This window comes from Saimiri boliviensis, chromosome 2, assembly GCF_048565385.1.
Source record: "Saimiri boliviensis isolate mSaiBol1 chromosome 2, mSaiBol1.pri, whole genome shotgun sequence".
In the NCBI taxonomy this organism is placed as follows: domain Eukaryota; kingdom Metazoa; phylum Chordata; class Mammalia; order Primates; family Cebidae; genus Saimiri; species Saimiri boliviensis.
Window position 1 is genome coordinate 13335856 of NC_133450.1, and position 15086 is coordinate 13350941.

The 15086-nt window shown below is 47.8% G+C and overlaps 1 protein-coding gene, 1 long non-coding RNA gene, 2 other non-coding genes and 1 pseudogene across 8 annotated transcripts in view; 2 read left to right on the forward strand and 3 right to left on the reverse strand.

Annotated features, from left to right (window-relative positions):
- LOC141583477 (uncharacterized) overlaps nt 1–10811 on the reverse strand; it is a 34574-nt gene extending 23763 nt beyond the window's left edge. The window contains exon 1 of the long non-coding RNA XR_012516101.1: nt 10664–10811. This is a non-coding gene — a long non-coding RNA (uncharacterized LOC141583477). The remainder of the gene's footprint in view (nt 1–10663) is intronic.
- LOC120364060 (U5 spliceosomal RNA) lies at nt 7670–7803 on the reverse strand (annotated as a pseudogene).
- Nucleotides 8064–8179, reverse strand: LOC120364057 (U5 spliceosomal RNA). The gene has a single exon (XR_005579411.1). It is a non-coding gene; the product is annotated as a U5 spliceosomal RNA (small nuclear RNA).
- PARP16 (poly(ADP-ribose) polymerase family member 16) overlaps nt 9793–15086 on the forward strand; it is a 30476-nt gene continuing 25182 nt past the window's right edge. For 2 of the 5 annotated variants that reach the window (XM_074392803.1, XM_074392805.1), the window contains exons 1-2: nt 9793–10520; nt 12470–12565. In XM_074392803.1, the coding sequence (XP_074248904.1) occupies nt 10347–10520; nt 12470–12565 (270 nt within the window). In that variant the 5' untranslated portion in view covers nt 9793–10346. The remainder of the gene's footprint in view (nt 10521–12469; nt 12566–15086) is intronic. The other 3 variants (XM_074392804.1, XM_039469391.2, XM_039469392.2) reach the window with 3 other exon arrangements.
- Nucleotides 11171–11301, forward strand: LOC120364159 (small nucleolar RNA SNORA24). The gene has a single exon (XR_005579502.1). It is a non-coding gene; the product is annotated as a small nucleolar RNA SNORA24 (small nucleolar RNA).

Consider the following 15086-nt stretch of genomic DNA (forward strand, 5'->3'; position numbering starts at 1 on the left):
GAGTCCCATGCAGATGCAAAGTTCTCACCATATGATAATAGCTACACCTGATAGGGCTTAGCAAGGGGCTAAGGGGACAGGCTAAGGGGTGCGTCACTGAGCTCTCCCCGGATTGAGTCTTGGAAGACAGTATTTCCATATTCCTGGGTTTTAGGGGGCATTCATCTGCTGGTCTTTGCTCTGCTTCACTCTAGAAGGGTCCTGGACAGCTCTCACTGTTTAGAGAACCGAAAGGAAGGTTAACTTACTTTTTTTTATTTTTATTTTTTTTTTGAGACGGAGTTTCGCTCTTGTTACCCAGGCTGGAGTGCAACGGCGCCATCTCGGCTCACCGCAACCTCCGCCTCCTGGGTTCAGGCAATTCTCCTGCCTCAGCCTCCTGAGTAGCTGGGATTACAGGCATGCGTCACCATGCCTAGCTAATTTTTTTGTATTTTTAGTAGAGACGGAGTTTCACCATGTTGACCAGGATGGTCTTGATCTCTCGACCTCGTGATCCACCCGCCTCGGCCTCCCAAAGTGCTGGGATTACAGGCTTGAGCCACCGCGCCCGGCCGGTTAACTTATTTTTAGCCCTGCCAGTCTCCATAGAGGGTCACACTGTTTCTAGAACTTGTGACTCCAGAGCCTGGACTCACCCCTGATCCATTGTTTATGGTGTGGCTTTCACTTCCATTTCCAGCAATAATTCATGCTAATGTTTAATTAAAGAAATAACCAGGCAGGCGTAATGGCTCACACCTGTAATCCCAGCACTTTGGGTGTCTGAGGCTGGTGGATCACCTGAGGTCAGCTGAGATCGCACCACTGCACTCCAGGCTGGGTGACAGAGCAAGACCCTGTCTCAAAAAGAAAAGAAAAGAAATAACCTAGAGGCTGGGAGCAGTAGCTCATGCCAGTAATCTCAGCAGTTTGGGAGGCCAAGGCAGGATTGCTTGAGGCCAGAAGTTGGAGACCATCCTTGGCAATTCCTTGGCAACATAGCGAGACCCCATCTCTACCAATTAAAAAAAAAAAAAAAAAGGCCGGGCGCGGTGGCTCAAGCCTGTAATCCCAGCACTTTGGGAGGCCGAGGCGGGTGGATCACGAGGTCGATAGATCGAGACCATCCTGGTCAACATGGTGAAACCCCGTCTCTACTAAAATACAAAAAATTAGCTGGGCATGGTGGCGCTTGCCTGTAATCCCAGCTACTCAGGAGGCTGAGGCAGGAGAACTGCTTGAACCCAGGAGGCAGAGGTTGCGGTGATCCGAGATCGCGCCATTGCACTCCAGCCTGGGTAACAAGAGCGAAACTCCGTCTCAAAAAAAAAAAAAAAAAAAAGGCCGGGTGCGGTGGCTCAAGCCTGTAATCCCAGCACTTTGGGAGGCCGAGGCGGGTGGATCACGAGGTCGAGAGATCGAGACCATCCTGGTCAACATGGTGAAACCCCGTCTCTACTAAAAATACAAAAACTAGCTGGGTGTGGTGGCGCATGCCTGTAATCCCAGCTACTTAGGAGGCTGAGGCAGGAGAATTGCCTGAGCCCAGGAGGCGGAGGTTGCGGTGAGCCGAGACCGCGCCATTGCACTCCAGCCTGGGTAACAAGAGCGAAACTCCATCTCAAAAAAAAAAAAAAAAAAAACGCCAGGCATGGTGGCAGGCTCCTGTAGTCTCAGCTATTCTGGAGGCTGAGGCAGAAGGATCACCCAAGCCCAGGAGTTCAAGGTTGCAGTGAGCTATGATGGTACCACTGTACTCCAGCCTGGGTGACAAAAACAAAGTAAAACACCATCAAAGAAACAACCTAGAAACCAAAATATGCAGAATATAATATACCTTTGTTGGAATGTCTGATTGAAATTGATTTGAACTTACAGATTAAATTGGGAACAATTTCCCATCTTTATGACACCAAGTCTACCAGTCTGTAACCTTGATATATCTTTTCACTTATATCTTTTACTCATTTACTTTTTTTTTTTTTTGAGACGGAGTTTCGCTCTTGTTACCCAGGCTGGAGTGCAATGGCGCGATCTCGGCTCACCGCAACCTCCGCCTCCTGGGCTCAGGCAATTCTCCTGCCTCACCCTCCTAAGTAGCTGCCTCACCCTCCTAAGTAGCTGGGATTACAGGCACACGCCACCATGCCCAGCTAATTTTTTGCACCTTTAGTAGAGACGGGGTTTCACCATGTTGACCAGGATAGTCTCGATCTCTCGACCTCGTGATCCACCCGCCTCGGCCTCCCAAAGTGCTGGGATTACAGGCTTGGGCCACCGCGCCCGGCTTTTTTTTTCTTTTTTGAGACAGAGTCTTGCTCTGTCGTCCATGCTAAAGTGCAGTGGCGCCATCTTGGCTCACTGGAACCTTCACGTCCTGAGTTCAAACAATTCTCATGCCTCAGCCTCCTCCTGAGTAGCTGGTATTCCAGGCATATATGCCACCAAAGCCAGCTAATTTTCTATCTTTAGTAGAAATGAGGTTTCGCCATATTGGCCAGGCTGGTCTTGAACTCCTGATCTCAAGTGATCTGCCCACCTTGGCTTCCCAAAGTGCTGGAATTACAGCCACCATACCCTATTTACATCTTTCTATAAAGCCATATAATTGACTTCATAGAGACCTTTTAAAAATCTTTGTACTGGGCCGGGCGCGGTGGCTCAAGCCTGTAATCCCAGCACTTTGGGAGGCCGAGGCGGGTGGATCACGAGGTCGAGAGATCAAGACCATCCTGGTCAACATGGTGAAACCCCGCCTCCACTAAAAAATACAAAAGATTAGCTGGGCATGGTGGCGCTTGCCTGTAATCCCAGCTACTCAGGAAGCTGAGGCAGGAGAATTGCTTGAACCCAGGAGGCGGAGGTTGCGGTGAGCCGAGATCGTGCCATTGCACTCCAGCCTGGGTAACAAGAGTGAAACTCAGTCTCAAAAAAAAAAAAAAAAAAAATCTTTGTACCTAATATCTAAGGAGTATTTTCTGCTATTGTAAATGATAGATTAATGCTTTAATTGATTGTTATAATTCAAATAATTTACTATTTGCCTACATATGCAATTTAAATATAATGTGAGCCACATATGCCATTTTAAATTTCCTAGCTGGCTGGGTGCAGTGGCTCACTCTTGTAATCCCAGAACTCTGGGAGCCTGAGGCAGGTGGATCACTTGAGGTCAGGAGTTGGAGACCAGCCTGGCCAACATGGTGAAACCCCGTCTTTACTAAAGATACAAAAATTAGCCAGGTGTGGTGGCTCACACCTGTAGTCCCAGCTACTCAGGAAGCTGAGGTGGGAGAATCACTTGAACCTGGGAAGCAAAGGTTGCAATCAGCCAAGATCGTGCCACTGCACTCCAGGCTGGGTCACAGAGCCAGACAAAATCTTTAAAATCCAGTTGTTGGCCAGGTGTGGTGGCTCACGCCTGTAGTCCCAGCACTTTGGGAGGCCAAGGCAAGTGGATCACGAGGTCAGGAGATTGAGATCATCCTGGCTAACATGGTGAAACCCCGTCTCTACTAAAAATACAAAAAATTAGCCAGGCGTGGTGGCATGCACCTGTAATCCCAACTACTTGAGAGGCTAAGGCAGGAGAATTGCTTGAACCTAGGAGGCTGAGGTTAAGCTGAGATTGCGCCACTGCACTCTAGTGTAGGTGACAGAGCGAGACTCCGTCAAAAAAAAACCAAAAAAATAAAACACAGTGTGTATTTTTTTTTCTCCTTTTTTTTTTTTTTTTTTTTTTTGAGACGGAATTTCGCTCTTGTTACCCAGGCTGGAGTGCAATGGTGCGATCTCGGCTCACCGCAACCTCCGCCTCCTGGGTTCAAGCAATTCTCCTGCCTCAGCCTCCTGAGTAGCTGGGATTACAGGCGCGCGCCACCATGCCCAGCTAATTTTTTGTATTTTTAGTAGAGACGGGGTTTCACCATGTTGACCAGGATGGTCTCGATCTCTCGACCTCGTGATCCACCTGCCTCGGCCTCCCAAAGTGCTGGGATTACAGGCTTGAGCCACCGCGCCCGGCACACAGTGTGTATTTTACACTTACAGTACACCTCAGACTGGTCACATTTCAAATGCTCAATAGTGGCATGTGGCCAGTGGTTACCATATTGAACAGTATACTTCCAAATCCTTTTGGATCTTCTTTGAAGATGATCACATTGACTGAGAATAATACTAATTTGGTTTTTCTTTTTCTACTCTTTATACCAACCCTTCACCCCCCACCGACTTTTCTTGTTTTACTTTCCTGGTAAGGCCCTTAGTGCAAAACTGAATGGGAGCAGTGATACTGTCATTTTTGTCTTCTTTCAGATTCTAAAGGGAAAGTTTACAACACTTTCTGTTATGTGTGATGTTTTTGGTGGTTGGTCTCCATTAGGTTAATAACATGCCCATCTATTCCTATGTTAATAAGATTAAAACATAGCCAGGCTTGGTGGCTTATGCCTGTAATCCCAGCACTTTGGGAGGCCGAGGCAGCTGGATCACAAGGTCAAGAGATCGAGACCATCCTGGTCAACATGGTGAAACCCCGTCTCTACTAAAAATACAAAAAGTTAGCTGGGCATGGTGGCACGTGCCTGTAATCCCAGCTACTCAGGAGGCTGAGGCAGGAGAATTGCCTGAACGCAGGAGGCAGAGGTTGTGGTGAGCCAAGATCGCGCCATTGCACTCCAGCCTGGGTAACAAGAGCAAAACTCCGTCTCAAAAAAAAAAAGAAAGTACAAAAATTAACCAGGAGTGGTGGTGCGAACCTGAAGTCTCTACTACCTGGGAGGATGAGGTGGGCCGATTGCTTGAGCCTGGGAGGTGCAGGCTACAGTAAACCTAGACAGCACCACTGCACTCCAGCCTGGGTGACAGAGCCAGACTCTGTATCAAAAATAAAGTTAAATTATATAAATATATTAAATATAGATGTATATATTATATATAAAATGTATAGATGTTTAAATTTATCAAATGTTTATTCATTCATGGGACTGCCAAATGATTCTGCTCTAATCTCTTGTAGTGTTGATCGAGCTACACTAACAGATTAATGGGACTTTTGTTTATTTATTTATTTATTTATTTGAGACAGAGTTTCGCCCTGTCACCAGGCTGGAATGCAGTGGCACGATCTCAGCTCACTGCTACCTCCACCTGGGTTCATGCGATTCTCCTGTTTTTGTTGTTGTTGTTGTTATTTGTTTGTTTGTTTGTTTTTGTTATTTTAGATGTTGTCTCATTCTGTCACCCAGGCTGGAGTGCAGTGGTACAATCTCGGCTCACTGCAACCTCTGCCTCCTGGGTCCCGGTTCAAGCAATTCTCCTGTCTCAGCCTCCCAAGTAGCTGGGATTACTACAGGGGCACCCCACCACACCTGGCTAATTTTTGTAATTTTAGTAGGTTTCACCACGTTGGCCAGGCTGGTCTTGAACTCCTGACCTCAAGTAATCTTCCCACCTCGGCCTCCCAAAGTGCTGGGATTACAGGTGTGAGCCACTGTGCCCGGCCTACACTAAAAGATTAATGTTAAATCATTCTTGTAGATTTTTCTCTGTTTTCTGTTTGTTGTGAAATAGAAACAGATGCCAGGGCCCACAGTTACAAGACGCAGATTGTCTTGTAGAAGCAACATTCAGTCCTTTCAAATTTTGCAGTAGAGAGAGATTCTCCCTGTAGGGAAGGTAGTTGGGGTCCTTAGGTCTGAGCTCCTTTTACAGGGTTGCCTCCTTTCTGGAACTCCTCGCTAATTTCTGCTGCAGCCTCCAGGATGGCCACAAGAGGGTGCGACTTCCATTTAGTGTTCAGTTCTGACCACAGGCCCACCCACTGTGGTCACGGTGTCAAATATCTTCTTTCCTTAAATCCTAAAAGAATTTTGAAAATTTATGTTCCTCCTGCACATTTTAAAGATCATGTCTACAGTTTTCTTGAGATAACTTACAATATAAGTCTAAATAGACGCAAAGGATGAGTATTTTGTGCATTTTAATATTAACACTCAAAACTGTTCCATCACTAAAAATTTAGGCCAGGTGCAGTAGCTCCTGCCTGTAATCCCAGCACTTTGGAAAGCTAAGGCAGGCGGATCACTTGAGGCCAGGAGTTCAAGACCAGCCTGACCAGCATGGTGAACCTCCCCCCCCGCCCGCCCGCCCCGTCTCTACTAAAAATAAAAAAATTAGCTGGGGTATGGTGGCACACGCCAGTAGTCCTGCTACTCGGGAGGCTGCGGCAGGAGAATAACTTGAACCTGGGAGGCAGAGGTTGCAGTGAGCCCAGATCACTTCTCCACACCCCAGCGTGAGCAACAGAATGAGATTCTGTCTTAACAACAACAATAAAAAGGTGCTGGGCACGGTGGCTCACACTTATAATCTCAGCACTTTGGGAGTCCGAAGCAGACTTATCACAAGGTCAGGAGATTGAGAACATCCTGGCTAACAAGGTAAAACTTTGTCTCTACTAAAAATACAAAAAATTAGCCAGGTGCGGTGGCACACACCTGTAATCCCAGCTACTCAGGAGGCTGAGGCTGGAGAATTGCTTGAACTCAGGAGGTGGAGATTGCAGTGAGCCGAGATCATGCCACTGCACTCCAGCCTGGGCAACAGAGTGAGACTCCGTCTCAAAAAAAAAAAAAAAAAAAAAACATCCTGGTCAACATGGGGAAACCCCGTCTCTACTAAAAATACAAAAAATTAGCTGGGCATGGTGGCGCTTGCCTGTAATCCCAGCTACTCAGGAGGCTGAGGCAGGAGAATTGCCTGAACCCAGGAGGCGGAGGTTGCGGTGAGCCGAGATCGCGCCATTGCACTCCAGCCTGGGTAACAAGAGCGAAACCCCATCTCAAAAACAACAACAACAACAACAACAAAGTTACCCCAAAAGTCAAGTTAGTGTCTGGCTCTATGGGCTAGAGGAGAGATTGCAGCCAGGAAGGGGCAGGGGTGCATGTGCTGGCAATATCCTGGCGTTCAGTTACCTACACGTGTTTTGTAAGGGCACTGTATTTAAAACTTTCTCCAAAATAAGTAGCACAAAAAGCTGGAGATTCATACTAAAGCAAAGAAACTTCTGGAACGCAGCAGTGACTCCAACAAATAATGGCTTGCAGAAAGGAAAGAGCTGATAAGAAAGTGCATTAAGTCTCTTATTTATATAAGATTAGGCCAGGTGTAGTGGCTCTCACCTGTAATGGCAGTTCTTTGGGAGGCAGAGGCGGGCCGATCATCTGAGGTCAGGAGTTCGAGACCAGCCTGGCCAACATGGCAAAACCCTATTTCTACTAAAAATACAAAAAATTTGCCGGGCATGGTGGTAGGCACCTGTAATCCCAGCTACTCGGGAGGCTGAGGCAGGGAAATTGCCTGAACCTGGGAGGCAGAAGTTGCAGTGAGCTAAGATCGCCCCACTGCACTCCAGCCTGGGTGACAAGGGAAAAACTGTCTCAAAAAATAAAATAAAAAATAAATAAGATTAGCCCTACCTACCAAAGCAAGGACTGCAGTATGGGCAAAACATAACATAAAGCATCTCAATAATTATTATAATTATTACAAATGGAAATGATAGCATTTTGGATTACTGGATTTTTCCATTCTTTTACTTGTTTAATGTGGCTTTTAAAATTAAAAATTCCACCTACACCTTGAATTGTATTTGAACTAGACAGTGCTGCAAAGAAAATGAACCAAGTTGGATTAAGAACTTGGTTCTTAAGATTGGATTAAGACCCATAACTGTTCCTCTCCACAGAAATCTTTAGAAGAAGGCGAAAAGTTTATGCGATCTTGTATATTACAGTTAACAAAAAAGCAAAAAAAATTCATCTACCAAACAGCCTTGCCTAAAAGAAGACCCCAGAGGAGGTATCTACTCTGTGAATTGCCTGTTATATAAAGTTGAAAAGCATAAATATACATGATGCATTTCTTTACAAGGTAGGTGAACGAAGGCAAGAATAACTGAGAACTTAACTTCTCTTCCTAAGCAACATCTCAATACACAACAGACCATAAAGGTTGACATTAATATCAGCCCACAGCATTCAATATAGTAACTCTATTATTAAAACATCTCACGTAGCCTTGCCAAAACAAGGCCTCAAAAAATTAGACAAAAACTCAGAATTGTTCCTCTCCACGGAAATCTTTAGTAAAAGGCGAAAGATTTATGCGATCTGAAGAGAAACCAGAGTATACTTTGCCCCATGCTGTAACTCATTTCTCGGGTAACTGCAACTCCTAACACACTGATGGTATCTATTTATCCCAAGAGTTACTACCTGAGAAAGTTTACACAAAACAATTCTGCATGTAACATTCTCATACTTAGAAAGGTCAAGCAATACAGAAATTTGCTTTTTTTTTTTTTTCCGGAAAAACGATACTGTTTGCAGTGTATTCTGGGTATGTAAATGAGATCTGAATAATCGTCTTTAGACTCCGGAAATACCCTAGCAGTCACACGGTGCTCTTGGGGCAACCTTTAGGAGGCGAAGCGGAGGCTTTGCTGCCCAGGACTTTTTTTTTTTTTTTTTTTGAGACAGGGTCTCACTCTATTATCCAGGCTGGAGCACAGTGGTGCGATCTCGGCTCGCTGCAGCCTCCGTGTCTCGGGTTCAAGCGATTCTCCTGCCGCAGCCTCCTGAGCAGGTGGGATTACAGGAACACACCAACGCACCTGGCTGATTGCCCAGGACTTTAAAACCCGTCTCTAAAGTAAAAATAGGAACATCTTAAAGATTTTTAACTATATTTGGCAAATAATAGTCTATATGCATACATAATTCAAAGAAAAGTAATAAAACACTGATGTCTCCCATCCAGTTCAAAAAGTATATTGTCAACATCTTTGAATCCCTCATTGGCCCATTTCCCCATCACACCCCTCACTCGCTATATGGGTAGTCACTATCTTGAATTTGTATTAACCATTCCTTTGCCCTTAACTGCCCCTCTTACCCCCAACTATTAGAAAACTCCCTTCTAGCAATCGTCTCACCTGTCTCCCAATTAGCTGGGAACACAGGCACGCAAAACCACACCTGGCTAATTTTTTGTATCTTCACTTTCTCCAGCCTGGATGCAGAAGAAGTTTCTTCCTTAGAAAGCCCTGCGGAGTAGGAGTGTGTGCAGTGTGTCGATGTAAGCGCAGTGGTCTGTGCTTAGAGTTGCTTGTGACCACGAGGCCACATTCTGGGGTATTCTCTAATGAAGGTTCTGAGTAGGGAGAGGGGATGGGAGTCTACCTCCTTCCCTTCGGCAGAGTTAAGTCAACGTCCCTCTGCCCTCCCCCAAGCTCCCTGCCAGAGAGGCCTCCAAAGGAGGATCTTGGGGCATTTGAGGCCAGAGACTTAAGCAATTCAGAGAATTCTGGAGGCAAAGGCCTCGGTGTGAACCCCATATTCACCCGTCTGGCTGTGGTATCTTGGGCAAGCATTGCAGCACTCTTAAGTCTCAGTTTCCCTGGGTGTTAAATGGCTTCTGTGCAGTTTTGGAAGAAAACGATTCAAGAGACGGTAGGTAGCATGAATTCCCCAAGGAAGATTAGTAGGCTCAGCCCGCCGAGCTGGGACAAAGACAGGTATGGGGCGGGTCGAGAGGGTGTCCACATTAGTTTCTACCGGGGACTGCGGCGAGGGTGGCTGGCAGCGGCGCGGGAGAAGTTGCCCGGAACACCTTGGCGGCTGCACCTCTTGCGGCTACGGGTGATTCGGCTCTGGGCGTGGCGGGCACAACCCGTACCGCGGAGCGAGCGAGCGGGCGCGGGAAGGGGCGGGCCCTCGGCTGCGCGGGGCGGAGCGCGGCGGCCGGAGGGGAGGTAGGCCGGGCGCGGGAGCGCGTCCGGCGGGCCGGGCAAGGAAAGCGACTTGCGCTGCAGGCGGAAGGCAGGCGGCGCCGAGGGCAGTCGGGCGAGCGGCGGGGCTTCGGCGGCGCGGCGGGAGGCGGGGCAGGAAGGTGCGGGGGCCGAAGCCGCCTCGCGGGTCGCGGAGAGTGGGCTCTTCCCGCCCCAGGCCCCAGCGGAGGACACGTGTCAGCACGTTCGCGCCGTTGCCATTCCATTGTCATTGCCCCTCCCCCAGGCCGGGAACCCTTCCCCCCGACCACCAACCCGGGTCTCATTATCCCTGGGCCCAACCTCCGCGCGGACCCGCGGTGCTTTGCCGCGGCCCAGACCTCGGCCGAGGACCCTCGTCGGCATCCTCTCACCCCTGTCACCTCAGCTCCTTGCCTAGCTCCACCCCAGGCGTGGGAACCCCCGCCCCCGACGGCCCATTGTCCCCGGGCCCAGCCTCCGCGCTGAACGCACGCTCGCCCTCGGCCCTGACTGCCGCGTCTCCCCTGGCAACTCCCTGCGACCAGGGATGCAGCCCTCAGGCTGGGCGGCCTCCAGGGAGGCAGCGGGCCGCGACGTGCTGGCCGCCGACCTCCGGTGCAGCTTCTTCGCCTCGGCCCTGCAGAGCTACAAGCGCGACTCGGTGCTGCGGCCCTTCCCCGCGTCCTACGCGCGCGGCGACTGTAAGGACTTTGAAGCTCTGGTGAGTGTGCTTTGTCCTGGCACTGCCCACTGCGTCCTAGACCTAGTGCCCTGTGGAACCACAGGTAGAGGCAGTTCCATCGGCATTTGTAAACATGGCAGCCCCCAGACTTTCCATTCCCAGCCTGGTCTGGCCTGCCTTACCTTGGAGGTTTCCATGAGCTAAGAACACTCCTAATACGCTCGTGCCAACGCTCACTCCTATGGCACTTGGTGGCTGTTTCTCTCCTGTCAATGACAGATGACCGAAGTGAGGAATAGTTGCAGAGCCCTCCACAGATTTTCTAGCCTGGTCAGCAATACGGTTGTTGTGAATCAGCTGTTTTTCTTAGTCAAAAAGTTACCCATCCTTTTGCAAATAATTACACACCAAAAAGTCACCAAAGCCACCCAGACCTATGTCTTCAGGTGAGGTGATCTATGGACAGTACTTTTATAAACCGTAACATCCAGTACTTATGTGAGCTATTTCTCTGATTCACCAGGCCCTTTTTTTTTGCAGTTCACCTCTGGGCCAGCATTCAAGGTATCAGTTATCTTTATAATCCAAATGTTTGGAATTGCCTAGAAAAATATAACTTACCAAAATCGATTCAATAAAAAGCAGAAAATTGAAATAGCCAGTAGCTGATATTCATTAAAGACACTGAACTCCATGTATCTTTGGAACCTGTCAAGTGTGGTTGTCTCTCTTCCTAGCCATGGAAGAGCATATTCCTGTTTACCAGCAAAGCTGTCACCCTTTAACTGGTATCAGATTCTGACTTGCACAAGTAGCATTCTTTTTTTTTTTTTTTTTTTTTGAGACGGAGTTTCGCTCTCGTTACCCAGGCTGGAGTGCAATGGCGCGATCTCGGCTCACCGCAACCTCCGCCTCCTGGGTTCAGGCAATTCTCCTGCCTCAGCCTCCTGAGTAGCTGGGATTACAGGCAGGCGCCACCATGCCCAGCTAATTTTTTGTATTTTTAGTAGAGACGGGGTTTCACCATGTTCATCAGGATGGTCTCGATCTGTTGACCTCGTGATCCACCTACCTCGGCCTCCCAAAGTGCTGGGATTACAGGCTTGAGCCACCGCGCCCGGCCAGTTTTTTTTTTTTTTTTTTTTTTTTTTGAGATGGAGTTTGGCTCTCGTTACCCAGGCTGGAGTGCAATGGCGCGATCTCGGCTCACCGCAACCTCCGCCTCCTGGGTTCAGGCAATTCTCCTGCCTCAGCCTCCTGAGTAGCTGGGATTACAGGCACGCGCCACCACGCCCAGCTAGTTTTTTGTATTTTTAGTAGAGACGGGGTTTCACTATGTTGACCAGGATGGTCTCGATCTCTCGACCTCGTGATCCACCCGCCTCGGCCTCCCAAAGTGCTGGGATTACAGGCTGAGCCACCGCGCCCGGCCAAGTAGCATTCTTTACTGTTAAAAACCTGTTGTGTGGAGCAGGAAGGGATGAGGCCAGTCTGTGGAGCACGCAGGGCTACACATGTCCTGCTAAGATGTGGAGATTTTTATCCTTGGGCAGGGGAGGGTATTGGTGAGATCCAGAAAGACACCTGTGGTGCCAGGTTGAGAGAGGGACCTGTTTGGGGTTAGAGGGATCAAACTCATAATGCAGCTTGAAAAAAAAAAAATTGAGATAGCTTCTCCCCAAGGCTGGTGGTGGTTGTCCAGGCTGGTCTTGAACTCCTGGGCGAAAGCTATCCTCCCACCTCAGCCTTCCAAAGTGCTGGGATTACAGGCGTGAGCCACTGTACCTGGCCATAGGATAGCTCTCATTTTTACCAAGAAACATACCTCCAAGTGGACTAGAATGCTCAACTTATTTTCTTTCTGCTGGAAGGTCTTGGCAAACCGAATCAGGTTTGTTTGGTAAATACGGGATACATGCAGAGGGACCTTTGGAATTGTTTTGATCATGCTTTTTAAAATCTTTTTTTTTTTTTTTTTTTTTTTTGAGTCTTGCTCTGTCACCCAGGATGGAGTGCAGCGATGTGATCTTGGCTTACTGCAACCTTGGCCTCCTGGGTTCAAGCGATTCTCTTGCCTCAGCCTCGTGAGTAGCTGGGATTACAGATGTGCACCACCCCCCGTACCAGCTAAGTTTTGTATTTTTAGTAGAGACAGGGTTTCTCACCATTTTGGTCAGGCTGGTCTTCAACTCAACCTTGTGATCTGCCTTCCTCATCCTCTCAAAGTGCTGAGATTACAGGCTTGAGCCACCACGCCCCACCTTAAAATCTATTTTTAATTATGCAAGAATGTTTGGATATATTCTCGTTATTAAGAAGTTCAAATGATACCAGTAAAGTAAAAGTGCCCCTAATAGATCTCACTCTATCCCTCACTCCTCTGCAAAGGTATCAGTTGCTCTATTTGGGGAACATCCTCCCCCCACCCCCGCAACCCCCACTCCGCTTGTAATCCCTTAAGAGAGCATCAGCAACATAAGTTTCCCCAGAAAGCCACCTCCTCTGTAGAGACAGACTGCCCCTCCCATGGGGCTTATTTTATCAGTCCCAGACAGTTACCCTTTCTCTTGAGGGAGGCCGAGGCAGGTGGACTGTTTGAGCCCAGCCTGGGCAACTTGGTGAAACGCTGTCTTTACAAAAAAAAAAAAAAAAATTACAAAAAATTAGCCTGTGTGGTGGTGCATGCCTGTAGTCCCAGCTACTTGGGAGGCTGTGGCGGGAGGATCACCTGAGCCAGGAGGTCAAGGCTGTAGTGGGCCCTGATCGTGCCACTGCACTCCATTCTGGGTAACCAGGTGAGACCCTGTCTCAAAAAAGTCTCTCATTTGTTTAGCCGAAAGCACTAGGAAGTAATGTGAAAGTTTACCATTTTCAGCCATTTAAATCTGTCTCTACACTGTGAGGTGTTATTACACATCTTTAACACAAGGACACAGTTTCCAAAAATTAGAGCTGCGACTTAAATTACTTTATTGATTGGTGATTTCCTGAGAACTGCCCCCTGCTGAACTAAGCTCTTCGCTTTAGGTCTGATCTAGCCTTATCTTGCCACTGTCTCCAAAGTCCCAAATGATCTCTGAGCTGTCTTGTTTTGAGACTTGAGATAAAAGCTCTCAGATTTTACACTGGGAGCTCTTGGTGTTTCCAGTGCCTGGCCTGGGAAGTACTTTTCCAATATTTAAGAAGTCACACTGGGTGTAGGCCAAATGCCCAGGCTCAGGGTTTCTCACCTTGGTTTCTGGGACCGGGTTGGATGAGAGAACCTGTAGCATTCTTGGGATTCCCTGTACCCCTTGCCCATTGGCCCCCAAACTTCAGGTTTGTCACTTGACACAGTCACAGCTGTAAAGTTTTTTGTTTTTTCTCCTCAGATAACATGTTCTGGTTCTCCATTAGCCTGCAGACCTAGGGGTGGGAGGTGGGTGGGAATGGCTCCTTTGTGTTCAATCCAGGCCCTCAGTTAGTGTGGTTGAGGACCAGCAGCATGAGCCTCACCTGGTTGCTCATTAGAAAAACAGGCCCTGCCCCAGACCCATCCAGTCAGGATCTGCATTTTGACAAATCTGGGCAATTTGTACACAGTGAAGTGTGAAAAGCACTGCATTAAGCTTACCCTGTTCTCATCTGGAGTGCCAAACCACTCTAATTGGGTCTCCTGGTCCTGGAGGAGTAAGGAGTCTTTCTCTTTTTTAAATCCCCTTCTTTCTGGTTTCTGGTTTGCATTGTCTAGACACCATGACTCCCCAATGTCTGGGTTCAGACACATAGAAGCTCCTCTCTGTCCTGACCCCTTCTGATGCCATTCCCGTGTTTGTTGAAGCAAACTACCTCTCATCCTTTAAGATGCACCTTGAAACTTCCACCTTGTTCTTTGCCTTCACTCCTAGCAGTTAGGAGTCCTTCCTTTGGGTTTCTTCACAATTTTTTAAATTTGCTTTTATAAATAATACTTTGATAAACATCCTTCTACATTAATCATTATTTATATCTGTTGTCTTCTTGAGATACATTCTGAGAGGTGAAATTCCTGGATTATGGCTTTTTTTTTTTTTTTTTTTTTTTTTTTGAGATGGGGTCTTGCTCTGTTGCCCAGGCTGGAGTTCAGTGGCATGATCTCTGCTCACTAAGGCAGGAGTCTCGCTATGTTGCCTAGGCTAGTCCACAGACTCTTGGGCTCAAGCAGGAGTTGTGTCACTGAGCCCAGTTTGGAAGGATCATTCTTTACAAGGCACTCAATCTTGGCTGTCATTGAAATCACCTGGGAAACTAAGAAAAAAAAAAAAAAAGAAAAAACAATCCTGACATCCGAGCCCCATTTTCAGAGATTCCAGTTTGGTTGGTTTGAGGTGCAGCCTGGGCATGAGATTTTTTGGTTTGTTTGCTTGCAGATAATATGTAGCTTTTCTGTTTTTCTATTAACTGATTTGATCATTTTCATGAGCACCCATACCTGCTGGATAGGGAGGAAATGATAACAATTAGATTTGTTAATAAAAGTGCCTATTAGAGCCGGGCGCGGTGGCTCAAGCCTGTAATCCCAGCACTTTGGGAGGCCGAGGCGGGTGGATCACGAGGTCGAGAGATCGAGACCATCCTGGTCAACAT